At 41.9% G+C, this 19,526-nt stretch overlaps 1 protein-coding gene across 3 annotated transcripts in view; it reads left to right on the top strand.

Moving 5' to 3' along the window:
• Positions 1-19,526, top strand: part of CSGALNACT2 (chondroitin sulfate N-acetylgalactosaminyltransferase 2) — a 42,023-nt gene that overhangs the window by 7,416 nt on the left and 15,081 nt on the right. For 2 of the 3 annotated variants that reach the window (XM_007666239.2, XM_016227150.2), the window contains exons 2-3: positions 8,676-9,663; positions 18,101-18,317. In XM_007666239.2, the coding sequence (XP_007664429.2) occupies positions 9,006-9,663; positions 18,101-18,317 (875 nt within the window). In that variant the 5' untranslated portion in view covers positions 8,676-9,005. Of the gene's footprint in view, positions 1-1,398; positions 1,485-8,675; positions 9,664-18,100; positions 18,318-19,526 lie in introns of those variants that run through there. The other variant, XM_001507869.6, reaches the window with a different exon arrangement.

Raw genomic sequence — 19,526 nt, 5'->3', positions numbered from 1 at the left:
GGTTAAGAATTTGATACGAAGCCAGCCCCAGATGTAAGGCTTTTTAAAATAAGTACATTTGCTCCTATTAGTGTAATTGAATTTTTTTAATGGCATTTGTTCTGCGCTTTCTGTGTGTCAAACCCTGTTCTAGGTGCTGGGGTAGGAAGCAGCGTGGCTCAGTGGAAAGAGCACGGGCTTTGGAGTCATAGGTCATGGGTTTGAATCCTGGCTCGACCACTTGTCAGCTGTGTGACTTTGGGCAGGTCACTTAACTTCTCGGTGCCTCAGTTACCTCATCTGTAAAATGGGGATTAAGACTGTGAGCCCCACGTGGGACAACCTGATTCCCCTATGTCTACCCCAGCGCTTAGAACGGTGCTCGGCACATAGTAAGGGCTTAACAAATACCAACATTATTATTATTATTAAAATGGGGATTAAGACTGTGAGCCGCACGTGGGACAACCTGGTTCCCCTGTGTCTACCCCAGCGCTTAGAACAGTGCTCTGCACATAGTAAGCGCTTAACAAATACCAACATTATTATTATTATTATTATTATTAGAGTTTAATCAAGTCAGATACAGTCCCTGTCCCACGTGGGGCCCACAGACTAAGTAGGATGGAGAACAGGTATTTCATCCCTATTTTACAGTTTAGGAAACTGAGGCACAGAGAATTGAAGTGACTTATTCAAGATCATGCAGCAAGCAGTTGGCAGAGGCAGAAATAGAACTCAAGTCCTTCTGACTCCCAGGCCCACGCTCTCTGCACTCGGACACACTGCTTCTCAAGGGTATAAACCGTTAGTTCTTGGGGAACTTTTGTAGTATTATTGCATTTAACTAGCAAAACATATTTATTTTCCGGCAGACCTTTGTTTTGACTTAATAGCATACCCATAAAGTTGTTATGTTTTTAAACAGCTCAAAGGTTTTAATGAAGTATTTCAGTTTTATCATTACAGTATTTTAAAAAATAGTCATACGTACGATTGGAAGGAAGGCAGAGTTGGTGCCAAGAAAGATGTAGGTTGAAGACATTTATATTACGAAAAGCAGGTGTAGAATTAAGATGTTTTGACAGGCATTGGCAAAAATTCCTGCCAGTAATATGTGGCAGTGAAATGTTTAATAACATTTAAGGTAGACAGCATGTTTAAAAAAAATATTCTGAGGATTCTATGACAGGTAACTGGAACTAAGAAGTACTTAAGAAGATGAAGAGCTTAATTGATGATCTGAGTATTTTTGTCTAGCTCCAAGTGGGCCTTTTCTAATACTTCCCTGCATTTTAGGAAGAATTTATATGACTATGTCGCACTCTCTGTGCTCTGTTTCTAGCTCCGAGTGTACTCTTGTTAATACTTGTAATATTTCCCTGCTTCCTAGGAAGAATTTATAAGATTATGTTGCACTCTCTGAGCTCTTCCAGGGCTCTTGGGGTTGCAAGAAAGCACTTCCAGGAGCGGCAAAGTGAAAGCAAGTCCTTCCATCCCAAGAGGTAGGGGCGAATCTGTTTCTACCAGAGAATATTTCGTTTGGGGGCAGTTTCCCACTCCTTTGTCCTGCGAGGCCTCTCCATTGAGCTTTTTAAGCAAACGCCGGAGGGAGAGGCCCACATTGTTGGCTGACTCGTTCAAGAGTTAAGCACTTTGTTAAGCCCTTACTATGTGCTAGGCACTATACCAAGAGCTAGAGTAGATTAAAAAAAAAAAAAAATGATCAGGTTGGATACAGTCCATGTCCCATGTGGGGCTCACAAGTCTCAATCCCCCTTTTACAGATGAGGTTACTGAGGCACAGAGAAGTCAAATGATTTGTGCAGGGTCACCCAGCGGACAAGCGGAACCGGGGTTAGAACCCAGAAGCTTTGAATTTAGGCCGGTGGTTTTTCCAAGAGGCCACACTGTTTCTCAAAGTCTTCAAGTAAGCTCCTGGTAGATTTCAGATATACTGGGGCACTGGCTCTGACTGTCTCAATTTTCTATCTAGGTCAGCTTATGTGTTTTTGCTAGTATCCTCCACTGTGTACACATAAGGACATCCCAAATATTAGTCATGGAAAGCTGGAAACTAGCTAGAGCAGGATCTGGTCTACAAAGCGTTTGGGATAAGGTGAACCTAACAAGAAAAAAAATAGTAACACTGTGTTTAGTCATGATGTTGTGTTGAGAAAATGGTTCATAAAGAAGAGTCTAACCCGAAGTTCTTTAAGGGTAGACACCGTATCTTAATAATTGTGGTATTTGTCAAGCTGTAATGTGCCAAACACGGTACTAAGTACTGTGGTATATGGAACATAATCAGGTAACTATTCTCAGTTACTGATTGTTTTTTATTGGTTGGCTTTCATTAAAAATGATGGTTGTATGGCTAATAACATGGCTAAAATAAGCAGGCTATCTTGGTCCAACACTCAGAATGAACTAGCTGGCGATAATGGTAGGTGGAACTAACTGAGGCCTAGTTTGAGGCAAATTGGAAAGATGAGTTGAAAAGCTCACCTTTTTGCCCATACTCTGCCCTGCCTTTGATAGTCTTAAAAAGTAATTTCTGGGTGATTGTGTACAACCTTAAATAGTACCTAAAAGTGAATTAAGAGCTCATGGAAATCTCTATTTATCATTCATTTTCAGTCCCAGCTGAGAAAAAACATTTAAACTTCACTTAGGTTGGGTTCTAGTGGTGTTACAACATAGTAATATCAAGTAACTCTGTTACCATTAACTTTTGTAATTTGAAATTTTTTTATAAGGTTCCTTGATGGGTTTATTGTACATCCCCCAAACTCCCCCAAAATATTATATAAAACTATAATATGGATGGCTTTTCTTCAACCTTTAGAGTGATTTGGTATTTTATCCTATCAAAATACCTGAGATGAATTGTAACTTGCAAGGTTTAGAAATAACAGGAGGAATGTGATTTATTACATTTTCTCCCCCTTCTTATATATATGTGCGCGTGTGCACGCAAATATTTACTAGACATGAAACATCAGTCCTAGTTCCCCCCCCCCCCATCCAGTTTTCCATCAATGCAGGGGTTGCATTCTTGCAAAACCCTACATGAAGAAAAACTCATGCCATAATGCTCACCTGTTCTTATGCTGCATGCAGGTGCACAAGCAGTTTCTTCTGACACTGTGATTCACTTTGTCTGAAGGGGTTCCTGTGTTGGTTGCGGACCTCCTACTGACCTAAGAGCCCTCTAGCCAATATATGTAGTGAAAGCATGAGTTAGAACAGAGCCGAGTAATAATGTTGGTATTTGTTAAGCGCTTACTATGTGCCAAGCACTGTTCTAAGCGCTGGGGTAGATACAGGGTAATCAGGTTGTCCCACGTGAGGCTCACAGTCTTAATCCCCATTTTCCAGATGAGGTAACTGAGGCACGGAGAAGTGAAGTGACTTGCCCACAGTCACACAGGTGACAGGTGGCAGAGCCGGGAGTCGAACCCATGATCTCTGACTCCAAAGCCCAAGCTCTTTCCACTGAGCCACGCTGATTAAGATTTTGCCAAGTAAAAATGTTGAGTATATTTCAACATTTTTACTTGGCAAAATTCCGGATATTTTTCCAGTAAGCTTTCTTGCATCAATGTGGATTTTAATGATCTTTCTCTGTTTTGCTTGTTTTTTGTTTTTCAAATTAGAATGTTAAGATAAATTTTGCCACAAAAGAAAATGAAATTACAGTTAATTAAGCCTCATTGAATGTGTAGTGCTGTAAAATAGGAGTGGGAACTAGTGATTAAACATAGTCTATCATTTAACGCAGTTGTAGAATTCAGTGTGCATTTGATTCATGTTCATACCTCTTATATTTAAAATGCATATTGTTAGCATATACTCTAATAATTATCCTCTATATTGAAAAAAATGGCTTCATTCCTGTGGCATTTTGGGCTATTCCTAATTGTTAAAGCTGTATCTTGATAGTGTATTATGAAATTTCAAAGTGCTGTATGAAATTTCAAAGTGTAGTATGAAATTTCAAAGTGTAGTATGAAATTCCATAAAATTTCTCTCATTTCTTGACTTTAAGTAACTTCCTGTGGAGGAGTAGGCTTGTGATTTTATGAACAGTGCTATAAATCTGAGGGAAAGTTCAAGGAGTTTGTATTTATATATAACCATATATATTCAAAGAGCATCATCTTGAGGTGACTTTGAAAGAATGCGGGCTACTTCATTTTGGGCCTATCTTAAATATTTTGCCATTACCTTAACTGGTCAGTATCTAAAAGCCAGTGAAACCATGTGGTAGCCTAATATTTCTTAGTACTTACAAATGATGCTAGGTGATAAAGCAGTGAGCGGTACACTATAAGAAAGTAAGTTAAGCATTTGGGGAAGTGTATTAACTCCTAGAGGCTCCTTGGGTGATATTTGGTGCATAATGCTAACAGCCGACGACGTTTGGTGGGGCTTATTTTGTTTGAACCTTGGGAACACACTCCGTAAAAGACTTCCATTTTTTTATGCTCCAAGGAAATTAGAAGCTGCAGCCAAGTAGGTAACTGTGTTAGTGGCATTGAACCTGAGTACCTGGGACTCGTATATTTTAAAGGATCCCTTTGTTGAAGATCTTCTGCCCTGTTTTCCACAGGCTCTTCTCCAAAGTTGTGGAAAGAGTTAGAAGAGACATAGCCTATGAAACTTGTGGGTAGATACATGGAAATCACTCAGTCAGTGGTATTTACTGAGTGCTTATTCTGTGCAGAGCACTGTATTAAGGACTTGGGAAAGCACAGTCTAAGAGTTGGTAGATGCGAGCCCCGCACACAGAGAGCCTACAACTTAATGAGGGCGACAGACACTAAAATAGATTATAGTGTAAAAATCTTTGAATATATATTGTGGGGCTGGGGTGAGTATCAAAATGCTATAAGGATACACAGCCATTCCCCTCTAGAATGTAAGCTCGTGGTGGGCAGGGAACATGTCTACCAATACCAGAGAAGCAGCGTGGCTCAGTGGAAAGAGCATGGGCTTTGGAGTCAGAGGTCATGAGTTCGAATCCCAGCTCTGCCACTTGTCAGCTCTGTGACTGTGGGCAAGTCACTTAACTTCTCTGGGCCTCAGTTACCTCATCTGTAAAATGGGGATTAAGACTGTGAGCCCCATGTGGGGCAACCTGATTTCCCCGTGTCTCCCCCAGCGCTTAGAACAGTGCTCTGCACATAGCGCATAACAAATACCAACATTATTATTATTATTAATTCATTTATATTGTATTTCTAAGGTGGCTTAGTACAGTGCAACTGCACACAGGAAGCGCTCAGTATGGTCGATTACATAGCCAAGTTTATAGTTCACTCAGTCATATGTATTGAGCGCTTACCATGTGCAGAGTGCTGTACTAAGCACTTGGAAGAGTACAATACAGCAATAAAGAGACATTCCCCGCTCACAGTGAACTTACAGTCTAGAGATGGGACGTCAGATGGGGAACTAGAAAGTTTAGTCTGGTAAGGTCTCTTGGAGGATATGTGATTTGTAGAAGGGTTTTGAAGGTGGAGAGTGGTGGCCCATCTGATATGAAGGGGTAGAGAATTCCAGGCCCAAGGGAGTGTGGGCAAGGGGTCAGTGGTGAGATGGATGAGATTGAGGGCAGAGAGTAATGATTATGGCATTTGTTAAGCGCTTACTATGTGCAGAGCCCTGTTCTAAGTGCCGGGGAGGATACGAGGTTATCAGGTTGTCCCACGTAGGGCTCACAGTCTTAATTCCCATTTTACAGATGAAGTAACTGAGGCACAGAGAAGTTAAGTGACTTGCCCAAAGCCACACAGCTGACAAGCGGCGGAGCTGGGATTCGAACCCCTGACCTCCGACTCCCAAGCCTGTGCTCTTTCTACGGAGCCATGAAAGTAGGTTGGTGTTAGAAGTGTAGAGTGTGCGGTTTGGATTGTAGGAGAACAGAGATTAGTGGCGGGGTGGGGCCCGGCAGCAGGGAGGTGATCGAGTGCCTTCAAGATGATGGTAAGGAGTTTCTGTTGGATGCAGAAGTGGATGGGCAAACATTGGGGTTGTTTGCGGAATGGGGAGAGGTGGACTGAATGTTTTTTCAGAAAAATGATCCGGGAAGCAGAGTAAAATTTGGACTGGAGGGGGAGAGACGGGAGGCAGGGAGGCTAATGCAGTAGTCAAGGTGGAAAATGAGTGCTTGGATCCGCATGGAGGCAGTTTGGATGGAGAGGAAAGGACAGATTCTGAAGATGTTGTGAAGGTAGAACTAACAGGATTTTGTGGCAGATTGAAACTGTAAATTGAATGAGAAGATGAATCGAGGATAAATGCCAAGGTTAGGGACTTGTGTGACAGGGAGGATGGTGGTGTGTGGTCTACAGTGATGGGAAAGTCATGGGGAGAACAGGGTTTGGCAAGGGGAAGATGAAGAGCTCCGTTGGGAACATGTTTAGACATATCTGTGTTTTCTTTAAATTCAAAGGACAGCTACCCTTGTCCTGGGTAAACAGTGTCTTAATGGTATTTACCGTGTGCAGAGCACTGTACTAAGCACATGGGAGAGTACAATACAAAAGACTAGATATAGACAATCCTTGCCCTAAAGGAGATCACAGACTAGAGGGGGAGATAGTCATTAAAATAAATTACAGACGGTTATGTACATAAGCGCTGTCAAACTGGAATAAAGGTGAATATCAAAGTCCATAAATATTAACTACACAAGAAGATACTTATGTTGTTGAAATTTTCTTAGGGATGACTATAGTGGTTGACTATACAACCACCCTGTGCATTCACAAAAATCTCACATTTTGCTGTCTTGTTCCGTATTTGTAGTGCACGGTGCTATCTTTATTTTTTTCTGTCTCCCAAACCTACTGAAGCTCCTGCTCAGAAAGCCATTTTTGCAGTGCACCAAGCCAGACCGTTGTTGGCACGTTTTCTGGCACCCTTTTATTGTATTCTTAAATCCTTAGCTCTGACCACTGTTGTTTTTAGCTTCATCTATTCTGTAGCATTTATTTGGGGATCATTCATTCATTCAATTGTATTTATTGAGCGCTTACTCTGTGCAGAGCACTGTACTAAGCGCCTGGAATGTACAATTCGGCAACAGATAGAGACGGTCACTGCCCAACAACGGGCTCACAGCCTAAAAGGGGGAGACAGACAGCAAAACAAAAGAGCAAAAGGTTGATAGTAAACCTTTTGTTTCACTTATCCCACTCAGAGAAGCTTTACTACTAAGATGAGCTTTGATGCAAATAGACAGATTTAATTGCGTCTTCATTGTTTGTCGACTTGATGTTAAGCATGACATGTAAATTATGCTGATGGGACTCCTGTAAGAGCAGGATGTGTCATTTGTCTGAGTCCAGATCTCTCAACTGAATAAAATGCCACTTTGCCACCATACTATCTGACAGCCTCCTGGAGGATATACAAGTGCCAGCTGTTTTTAACTTGATTTTCTTCTTCCTCATTTATCTTGACATTGTTGGTCTATGAACTGCCTAGTTAGCAGAATTCCTGGAGCTGCCGAGAAAGCAGGGACTTTGTTCCTCACCCAGGTAGTGAATATGAATATATTCATATTCCGTATCTCCCCATTCCTCATGGGTGAGCTCATCTTCACCCTTCAAGGGCAGGATCTCTAGTGGCAGAGATATCCTGGGTACATCTCCTTATACTTCCCTTCCTCAACCCAGCCCTCTCTTTCCCTAAAGAACACAAATTATTTTGCAGTGAAAATCCATGCACCTCCTAGCAAGTGTAGTTTTATCAGTTTGATCACCCTACTTCATTTCATCCTTTTTATCCCCTCTGAGAGTACTACTTATTTGATACATGACCTTCCCAGAGACCCTGTAGTGTGATGGGAAAATAGCTGATATTCGCAGCAAGAGAGACCTAAAATGAAGTTATAGGGTCAAAGAAGACTTGAGTAGTAAAAGCCTTTATATTAAAGAATCGAGTTTTTGGGTCGGTGTGCTTGTATCTCTGTCTGTGTGTACACAGCTGTTCATTTTTAATTATGACACCTCGTAATGGGGAGAACCTATCCTAGTGTACCACTGGTTGTGAAGTAGTGATCCACCCTAAAAGAAAATAACTTGGAAATACAGGATGGGAAAAGCATTAAGTTGTATTTTAGACATAATGGAAAAAATTAATATGGAAACTATCACAAGTACTTGGTTGAAAACTTGACTTGCCTCTTCAGAAGGAAATTGTTGCCGTGTAACTCAGTGGAAAGAACTGTGTGATCTTATAACTAAAAAAACCCCCAAAAACCTCAGTAATCATGTCTGGGTCTTTGAATGTTAGCTTCCTTAATGGGCTTTCCAGATGTCTGAGTCCTTTGTAGTTATAATATAAATTTTTTAAAATTTAATTTTAGGGTGTCTTTAATTTGCTGGCTTGAACTATAGATGCCAAATGGAATAAGATACTTTATTTCACAAGTGCTGGGGGAAAATAGACTTGCCCATTTAGAAACTATTACCCAGGTGTAGAATGTCCTCTAAATGAGCTCATAATGAAAATATTTTTCAGAAGCTCAACACTTGTAGAGTACTTTATTTTACTGCTTTCTCCTTACAGCTTTGGGCGCTGAGTAAACATCAAGTCGTGTTTGAAATTTCTTAAATTATTTTACTGCTCTTCACGTACTGTCTTTGCAAACCTAAAGCCTGATTGTTCTGTTTTTCTTTTAGACAGATCACCACCCCACAAATGGATTTCATCTGACTGAGTAGCCCCGATTGCTGCTATTCATCATGGACATTGTGGTCAGAGTACAGAAAATGTTAATATTTTCACCATCTCCGCATCTAATCAAGACAAATGCAGAGTCACCGTATCTGCACATAGCCAAGACTAATGCAGAAAGATAAGATAAGTTTTCACATTTCAACAAAACTGGCGTTGGCATCTCAAACAAGAAAGAATCATGATGCTCTTTTAAAGCCCTTGACTAATATGCTTTGGTAAAGGTATGAACAAGAAGGTCTTTTATGGGATTGAGAAACTAAACGCCGATAAGAATGCCCAGAAGAGGTTTAATGCTTCAAGCCAGAACCCGATGGCTGTTGGTGGGCCTTGCTGTACTCTTCAGCTTGCTGCTATTTATGTACCTTCTTGAATGTGCTCCACAGACAGACGGAAACTCATCTCTCCCCGGTATTGGGGAGAATTATGGGAAAGAGTATTATCAAGCGCTCCTTCAGGAGCAGGAAGAACAATATCAAACTCGGGCTACCAGCCTGAAGCGCCAGATTGCCCAGTTAAAGCAAGAGCTGCAAGAGATGAGTGAAAAAATGAGATTATTACAAGAAAAAAAGAGTCCAAGAACCAATGGCATGGGCTACCAAGGCACCAAAGACCAAGTACCCAGTGATCTCCTAGAATTTCTTCACTCCCAAATTGACAAAGCTGAGGTAGGCACAGGAGCCAAGCTCCCCAGCGAATATGGCGTCATCCCCTTTGAAAGTTTTACATTAATGAAAGTGTTCCAGCTGGAGATGGGCCTCACGCGTCACCCAGAGGAAAAACCTGTCCGGAAAGACAAAAGAGACGAGTTGGTGGAAGTTATTGAGGCTGGCTTAGAAGTTCTCAATAATCCTGATGAAGAAGATGAACAGGAGGACGATGATGGCCCAAATGGGGAGAAACACATATTCAGTGAAAATGATTTCGTGGAAGGTATTGTCCAATCTCACTTATGAATGAATCATCACAATTCGCTTTCTTATGCACTAGCTTCTAAGGATAATTTCTTAACGATTTTTTCATTATTGCTCTTGTTCACCCACCTCCTTTGAAAAAATCCTCTGTAATTAGAAGTCAGTAAGAGCCCTTCCTTTAGAAACTTGGTTCTAACCCTTTGTAACTATGTTTGCGTGTCAGGTGCGTGCTCTTAAAAGCATGAGAGAGTATGCGTAATACTTGTATTGAGAACCTCTTAAATGCCTGTGCCAAGTGGTAGGCAGAGTCAAGGTAACCAGGTCAGACACAGTTCCTGACCTGCATAAAGCTCATAATCTAAGAGGTATGGAAAATTCTGACCAATTATTCCCACATGACTTCTGAAGCCTGAGTAAAAGGAAATGGGATTAAAGTAAAGGAGAGTTCAGTTGAACCTAAGAACTTAATTATTGGAATGATTAGCCCAGGGACAGACTTACAGAGGAGGGCGTGGAGCCCACAGCACAGGGGATCGTGGAGGGAAACCAGAGATCCTGACCAGCTCAGTGATCCGGCAATCCATGTCCTTGTATAAAATGGTCTAAATATTTCAATGTGTTTACTGAATTTTAAAAAAATTACTTAGAATATTAGTGAAAGTGATTTTTTTCAGTTGAATATCAGGTGCATTTGTAGTAAAAAATGAAGTTGATGTACCTTAAGAGATTGTCCTAAAATGAAATTTTAGTCTGCTGAAATACAGAGCAATAATAATTAATTGGGTAAAGAAGAAAACCTGCTTTTTATTAAAAACTTGTGGCCCACGGACTTAATCCCCATTTTCAAATCGATCATTTATTGCACACTTAGTGCGTGTAGGGCAGTGTACTAAACGCTTGGAAGAGTACAACAAAATATTACAGAAACTATTCCTGCCCTCAGCTTATAGTCTGGAGGAGTAGACAGACATTGATATAAATGAGTAAATTATGGATATTTACACAAGTGCTGTGGAGCGGGGGAGAGAGTGGGGAATAAAAGGAGTATGTTAGGGTGATGTAGAAGGGAGTGGGAAAAGAAGATATGGGGACTTAGGGAAGGCCTCTTGCAGGAGATGTGTTAAGGCTTTAAAGGTAGGGATATCCAAAATTGTCTGTGGGATATGAAAAGGGAGGGCCTTCCAGACCAGAGGCGGGATGTGGGCGTGAGGTCGGTGACGAGATAAACAAGAGAGAGGTGCATCGAGTAGGTTGGCATTAGAGGAGCGAAGTGTGTGGGTTGTAGTGGTAGAGTAGTGAGGTGCTGTAGGAGGAGGCAAACTGATCGAGTGCTTTAAAGCCGAGGGTACAGAGTTTCTGTTTGATCTGGATGGGAAACCACTGGATGTTCTTGAGGATTGGGGAAACGTGGAATGAACGTTTTAGTAGAATAAGGATCCAGGCAGGAGACTGAAGTATGAACTAGAATGGAGAGAGATGGGGAGGTAGGGAGGTCGGCAAGGAGGCTGATACAGTAATTAAAGCAGGTTAGGATAAGTGCTCGGAGTAACGTGGTAGTTGGATGGAGAGGAATAGAGTTATAGAATATAGCGATGTTGTGAAGGTTGAACCGACAGGATTTAACGTTTGAATAGGTAGGTTGAGTGAGAGAGAAGTCAAGGATAAGGCCAAGGTTACAGCTTGTGAGAGAGGGATGGTGGTTCCATCTCCAGTGATGGGCAAGTCAAGGGGAGGACAGGGTTTGGCTGGGAAGAATAGGATTTCTGTTTTGGGCACTTTGAGGTGACAGCAGGACATCCAAGTAGAGATGTTTTGAAGGCAGGAGGAAATATGAGACTGCAGAGAGGGAGAGAGATCAGGGCTGGAGATGTAGATTAGGGAATCATCTGCATACAGGTAATAGTTGAGGCCATGGGAGCGAATGAGTTCTCCAGGGGAGTGAATGTTAATGGAGAATAGAAGGGACCCAGAACTGAACCTTGAGGGACACCCACAGTTAGGGAGAGGGAAGCAGAGGAGGAGCCCGTGAAAGAGACTGAGAATGATTAGCCAGAGAGGAGGAGAAATGGGAGAGGACATTGTCGGTGAAGATGAGGTTGGGTTAATATTTCCAGGAGAAGCTGAGAGGTTGAGGAAGATTAGAATGAAGCAGAGGTTATTTAAGACCATTGAGAGGGGGATTTCTGTGGAATGAAGGGGACAGAAGCCAGATTGGAGGGGGTCAGGGATAGAATTGGAGGTGAGGAGGTTGAGACTCACTAAAGGAGTTGTTAGAGTGTAGGTAACTGAGGTGCAGAGAAGTTAAGTAACTTGCTCAAGGTCACACAGCCAACAAGTGATGAAGCTGGGATTAGAACCCAGGTCCTTCTGACTCCCAGCCCCCGCTCTATCCACTAGGAAATACTTTTTTATAGCTCAAGTGTAGAAACGGTTTTCAAATTCTAGATTCTTCTAGTATTGTTTCCATTTACTTCCCACATAAAATTTTTAGATTTTCAGATTTCGTTCTAAAGGGAAACCTTGAATTTTGACTGCTTCCTTTCTAAGGGAGGAACAAGTTACTTACTGTTGATCTTAAAAGAGGATCACAATTTTCATTAGAAGATACATGAGTGATGTAATGTATTTTATCAGCAGAGGTATCCATCTTATACTACGATGCTCAGTTATGTAACATGTTTTCTCCACATGTTTCAAATAAAATGCTAATTGCAGAATGTGGGGCTTTTATCCCGACAATGACCATCTTGATCGAATGCGGTCGGAATGATGTTGGAAGAAACAGTTCCTTGCACATGTGGCATCAGTCTGGTCAAGGCAGAAGTACTTCAGTATGAGATTTTCTTAATCGGAGGCTCTTCGAGAAAACGCCCACATATTTTAGGAGAAGAGCCTACACAATTGTTACCCAGTCATCAATGCCTTTGTCCTCTTCTGTGGAGGAAATTCTATATTGTTGATGTAAGGCAGACCAGGGATGGGAGGGGGATGCAACTTAGAGGATCCCTCCTGTTTTAGCTGTAGAATTGTTTGTCTTTTTTTCAAGCCAGTGAATTGGGCACTAGTTACTAGTATGTGGTGTGTGTGGTTCACTTTTTCCCTCTCATTTGATTGGGTTCATTTTCCTTTAGAAACTGCTAGGTTAGACTGATGAGAGGCATCATCCTCATTTGGGCTCTCGGATTGGCCTGGGTTTCTTTTGAATGACAAGTGTTATTGACAGCTCTTTCCCCTCACCTGTCACCCTGGAATCAATCGATCATTTATCGGGTTGTACTAAGCACTTAGGAGAGACCGTTATAACAGACACCCTCCCTGCCCACAGTGATCTAAGAGTTCAGAGGGGGAGACAGACATCACTCTAAATAAATGAATTACAGATGTGTACATAAGTGCTGTGGCTCTGGGTTGGGGGTGAATAAAGGGAGCAGGTTAGGGTGATGCAGAAAAGAGTGGGAAGATGGGAATGTGGGGTCCTTCTTGGGATCACCCAGGATGGCAGACAGGGCTGAAGAGCATTGAGGGAGAGGTGGAAGAGACATCACCTGAGACAATTTTTATTACTTGGGCTGATGAATTGTTGATTTCTGTGTCTTTGCAGTTTCTGGTAAACCCTTCTGCTCCCTAGAAGGGTTTGTTAGAAGGGATCAATCAGTGGCATTTATCAAGAACTTACGGTGCATGCAGAGCACTGTACTACCTGCTTGGGAGAGTACAATACAACAGCATTGGTAAATATGTTCCCATCACACTAGGAGATCTGCTCACGGGCTAGAGGGGAAGACAGACATTAAAATAAATTACAGATATATACATAAGTGATATATACCTAAGTGCTGGGCGGCTGAAGGTGGGGTGAAAATCAATTGCAAAAATGACACAGAAGGGAGAAGGAGTAGGGGGAATGAGGGCTTAGTCGGGAAGGCCTCTTTGAGGAAATGAGATATTAATAAGGCTTTGAAGATGTAGAGGTAGTTTGTCACATATGAAAGGGGAGGGAGTGCCAGGCCAGAAGGAGGTTGTGGTCAAGGGGGTCAGCAGCGAGATAGATGAGATGAAGGTATAGTGAGTAGGCTGGCTTTGGAGGAGTGAAATCTGTGGGCTGGGTTGGAGTAGGAAATCACTGAAGTGAGCAGCGTGGCTCAGTGGAAGGAGCCCAGGCTTGGGAGTCAGAGATCATGAATTCGAATTCCGGCTCTGCCACTTGTCAGCTGTGTGACTGTGGGCAAGTCACTTAACTTCTCTGTGCCTCAGTTACTTCATCGGTAAAATGGGGATTAACTGTGAGCCTCACATGGGACAACCTGATTACCCTGTATCTACCCCAGCGCTGAGAACAGTGCTCTGCACATAGTAAGTGCTTAACAAATACCAACATTTTGAGGAGTGGGGCGACTGAAGGACTGAATGTTTCTTTAGAAAAATGATCTGGGCAGCAGAGTGAAGTCTGGACTTGAGTGAGGAGAGACAGGAGGCAGGGAGGTCAGTGAGAAGGCGGATGCCGTAGTCAAGGCGAGCTAGGATAAGTGCCTGGAACAGCATAGTAACAGTTTGGAGGCAGATTTTAGTAGTGCTTGAAGGTAGAAGTGACATGATTTGGGAACAGATTGAATATGTGGGTTGATTGAGAGATGAGTCAAAGATAATTCCAAGGTTAGGGGCTTGTGAGATGGGAGATAGTGGAATTGTCTACAGTGATGAGAGATGGGGAAGGACAGGGTTTGGGCAGGTTTTGATTTTGGACATGTTAAATTTGAGGAGTTGATGGGACATCGATGATCTGAAGGCAGGAGGAGATGTGAGAGTGCAGAGAAGAGAAGTCAGGGATGTAGAAGTAGATTTGGGGATCATACGAGTTGAGATGATTAAGCTACAATTATGCTATGTGTAATCTTGGCAAAAATAGGTCTCATAAGAATTCATTCAGGAAAAATGTGCCAATTTGGTATAGGGACAGTTTTCTACCAAGGTGAATAAAAAGAAGCATAGACATGGCTCTTAGGATAAAGCTCATTAAAACCTGCAAACTGTTTCAGAACTCAGCCAGCCCTTCTTATTTTTGCCAGTTACATTCAAACTTAGTCCTGTCTGTTTGGCACAAAAGTGGAGATTAGTAATTACTTAAGATCAGTATAGACACTTAGCCAATGTGAATCCCTTCTGTGTGATTTTTTTTAGCCAGAATTTTATTTGCTATTAAAATTGATCAAATAGCCAGATATTTGCCAAATCCTGTTTTCCCAGCTGCTTCCCAAGGGCTAACCTGGCAGCAGAAGCCACGCCCACTGAAATTTGTTCCAGAAACTCCTGATACAGCAAGGAGCAAGATTCTAGAAGCAGAAGCTTCTCAACTTCTATCCTCTGTACTCTTCTCAATTGCTGCAAGCATTGAGCCAGCCAGGGGCCACTCAAAACCAGACGCAACCCACCCCATTTTACTGGGATTTTCCTGGAATCCCAGACAACTCATCTGATTGTTTACCCCTCTTCTAAAAGTACTACTGGAAGCTCTCTGCAAGTTCCTTTTAGTCACGGAGTACTATCCCTTGAAGTTAGACTCTGAGTCATGGCACCGTGGACCACACGTCTGAGATCACATTGTGAGAAACACTAATCTTGGGCTCACTTTAAAATTACATTTTTAGGAAGACATATGACCTATTATGGTTGATCTCCCCTACCACCCTACAATTTGCTGTTAGTGTATACAACTGCTACTGGAAAAATTTGGCACCTTTCACTGTGATGGTGTTTAAGTGCTTACTGTGTGCTAGTACAGTAATAAGACACAGATAATGTGTCTAAGGTAATAAGACACAGTGCCTGTCCCACATGAGGCTCCCAGTCTAAGTAGGACAGAGAACAGGTATCAATCCCCTTTTTACAGATGAGGAAACTGAGGCACAGTGAAGCAACCTGCCTAGGGTCACACAGTAGGCAAGCAGCAGAGCCAGGATTAAAACCAGGTCCTCTGACTCCCAGCCCTATGTTCTTCCCGTTAGACCACGGTGGCATAGTAGATAGAGCACGGGCCTAGGAGTCAGAAGGTCATGGGTTCTAATCCCCGCTCTGCCACTTGTTTGCTGTGTGACCTTGGGTAAGTCACTTCACTTTTCTGTGCCTCATTTACCTCATCTGTAAAATGGGGATTGAAACGGTGAGCCCTTTGTGGGACGGGGACCGTGTCCAACCCGATTTGCTTGTATCCACCCCAGGGCTTAGTACGTGCCTGGCACATAGTAAGCACTTAACAAATGCCACAGTTATTATTATTCTCTGTGCTTCTCTATGGCCGTGTGCCTTCCCTTTAGAGGTAGTCAAGTTTGAACTCTGTTGCCGAATTGTACTTTCCAAGCACTTAGTACGGTGCTTTGCACACAGTAAGTGCTCGATAAATTCGATTGAATGAATGAATGAATATTGCCTGGTTTTATTTTTGTTTAGAATTACTCCCATCGATGTTTTCTGTCCCTCCTTGGGCTTTCCTTCCAGAAGATATTACTACCTCTTAGATTATTTGAGAATACAGAACTCTCTTCTGACATGACTAGAAAGTGCCTGCTGTTTTAGCCTCTTAAACCAATATCTAAGATGGCTAATTTGTACACTTGATATAGTTTTTCAACTGCTAATGCAGTGAACTATAGCAATATTTCTAGATCAAGATTAAGCACTTTTTGCTTTACAGGAATACTTTGAGGATTAATGAGATAATAGTCCACTTTGAGCTCCTTGGTTCTGGTAAATAGCACATCTTTCCTCTAGTTTGTTGCTTATATGGGAAATGCTCTAATTGAACTTCTGACTTTATTTCAGAGTTTTGTATTTCTGGAAACATTTTTCTTGGAGTATTTAGCTGCTATCTCCATACAAAATATAGTTAGCACACTCATAGTCAAATTTTTAGTATTCACTCATTCAGTCGTATTTATTGAGCGCTTACTGTGCACAGAGCTCTGTACTAAGCACTTGGAAAGTACAGTTCAGCAATAGAGAGACGATACCTGCCCACACTGGGCTTACAGTCTAGAAGTTGGGAGACAGACATTAAAGCAAGTAAACAGGCATCAGGATACATAGAATTATAGCTATGTAAATATATACACAAGTGCTGTGGGGCAGGGAAGGGGGTAGAGCAAAGGGAGTGAGTCAGGGCGACTCAGAGATGAGGGTAAGCTGAGGATAAGGGGTCTTGGTCTGGGAAGGCCTTTTGGAGGATGTAAGCTAGCCCTCAGTAGGGCTCTGAAGGGAGTAGGGGGAGTGTGATTGGTAGATTTGAGAAGGGAGGGTGTTCCAGACCAGAGGTAGGATGTGGGCCTACGGCGGGACAGGCAAGAATGAGGCACAGTGAGAAGATTAGCACCAGAGGAGCGGAGTGTGTGGGCTGGGATGGAGAAGGAGAGAAGGGAGATGAGGTAGGAGGAGGCAAAGTTGATGGAGAGCTTTGAAGCCAAGAATGAGGAGTTTTTGTTTGATAATGGAGGTTGCTAGGCAACTGTTGGAGACTCTTGAGGTGGGAGGTGACATGCCCAGACGTTTCTGTAGAAAGATAATCTGAGCAGCAGAGTGAAGTGTAGACTGAAGTTGGGAGAGACAGAAGGTTTGGGAGGTCAGAAAGCATGCTAATGCAGTAATCCAGTTGGGATAGGATGAGTGATTGTACTAACATGGTAAGTCAGTTTCAGAACTTCAAAGTACATTTTAAGATTTAGTGAGTCCTTGGAGTTAGTATTGGTTCCTAAAAACTGTGTTGTAAATCAAAATGTAAATCAGAACCAATTTTCTAATTGGAGCCATGTTGAAAATGGCGGATGGTCAGAACCTAGGTCAGATACCTTATTCTTACCAACCAAGGTTACCCAGAATTGTGAACTCAACTGTAGATGAGTACTATAACTATATTAATGTAATTAAATTGAATCAGAGAGTTTCCATAATAGAGGTTCTCACACTTATTGGAATTAAAATGGATATATATACTCTGCCTGCCAGTCCTTCCCACATCCTCGTTTCTTCCTCTCCACCCTCCCACCCCCCACTTTAAATTTTCTTCATTTTTTCCTCCCCCGATACAGCTCTAAAATTGTTTTCCACTTTCTCCACAGCTTCACTGGGGAGCCCGCCTCATTTCCTCTGCCCCGGGAGCTAATGCAATAAAAGAGGCTAATGTAGTAAAGTTGATGGGGTGTAAAAACGTCTCAAATTGTGGACTGCCAATACTAAGTGATTGAACAGATTAATGGGTTGACATTTTTGTCAGTGTGAAATGACTTTTTTCTCATTTTAGAAGTATTGTATCTTAGTGTGTCACATATTAAACTGTACTTAAACTTACTTTAGTAAATATAGAGAGCGTCATATGCAGAGAGATTTGAAATGTGTTCATGTCTGTTTTGAAACACCTTAATGCATAAAAAACACAAGCTAAACAACTCGATCAACTTCTTTCTCTTCAGGATACTACCGCACTGAGAGAGATAAAGGTACACAGTATGAGCTATTTTTCAAGAAGACAGACCTTATGGAATACAGACACGTCACGTTATTCCGACCCTTCGGACCTCTCATGAAAGTGAGGAGTGAAACTATTGACATTACCAAATCAGTGATTAATATCATCGTCCCCCTTGCGGGCAGAACTGAGGCATTTGCACAATTTATGCAAAATTTCAGGTGAAGATTTCCTTAAATTCTTGAATGAATTGTCTGACATTCTCAATTTCATCCGTCTGTATAAACAAATGTTGTACTACTGGATCTAGTAGTGTTTTTCTGTTTGGGTTTAACATCAGTTCGGCTATAATGCAGTAATTGTGGTCTTGAAAAATTTTGTGTTATAGAAAACTCAAAATAATCAGACTGGATTCATTCCCTCATGGGGCTCACAGTCTGAGAATAGCAGGTGCTTTATCCCTATTTTACAGAAAAAGAAACTGAGATACACACACACACACACACACACACACAAAGAATAAGCTAAGTTAACTTGGCCAAGGTCACACAGTTGAAGGCAAGAGGCAGAGTGGAGATCTGAACCCAGGTCTCTTGACTCCCAGGCCCATGCTCTTTCCACTAGGTCATGCTACTTCTGTATGATGGCACTACATTCCCATATTCTTCGATGTATCATATCCACATTGTGCCATATGATGTGCAGTCTCATAGGAATGACTGTTATTACTTGGTAGACTTACTACCGAGGAAATTCTTATTTATCGGTTTATGTATAGCAGTGTATAATTACAAATCTCTCAGAATTCAATCAAAATAAACATTCCAGATACCATAGTTCAAGCCACTCAGATTTGCCATAATTCATGTTTTCAATCTGTGTTCTGGCTATAATATTGTTAGAGACAGTAGAAACTTGTTTTGGACACTGTGTGATGTGATGTAGGAAGAAAGAATCGTGCACATGGCCACAGTGTTGGGATGCTTTGTTTTGTTTTTTAATGGCATTTGTTATTATCATTATGGTATTTGTTAAACATTTACTATGTGCCAGACACCGTACTAAGTGCTGGGGTAGATACAACCAAATGGGGTTACTCACAGTCTCAATCCCCATTTTACAGGAAAAGAAATTGAGGCCGAGTGAAGTGACTTGCCCAAGGTCACCCAGCAGACAAGTGGCAGAGCTGGTATTAGAACCCATGATCCTCTGACTCCCAGGCCCGGGGTCTATCCACTACCCCATCCTGCTTCTCAGTCCTACAGCTCGCGTTTCCCTTAATGCTAGGTTTTGCAAGACTGCAGTCCTCATAAGAAAGCTGGGCGTACTGTTCAATTTAATGTTTTAAACAATGCTAAATTAGATTTGCTTTTCACAGCCAAAATCTGAGGCCTTTTTATAATGAAAATGTTTTGAAGGTAACTTGAGCA

The sequence above is a fragment of the Ornithorhynchus anatinus genome, chromosome 3 (assembly GCF_004115215.2).
Source record: "Ornithorhynchus anatinus isolate Pmale09 chromosome 3, mOrnAna1.pri.v4, whole genome shotgun sequence".
NCBI classification, from domain to species: Eukaryota; Metazoa; Chordata; class Mammalia; order Monotremata; family Ornithorhynchidae; genus Ornithorhynchus; species Ornithorhynchus anatinus.
Note: the sequence above shows the minus strand (reverse complement) of the source record. Positions and strands in the feature narration are given on the sequence as shown.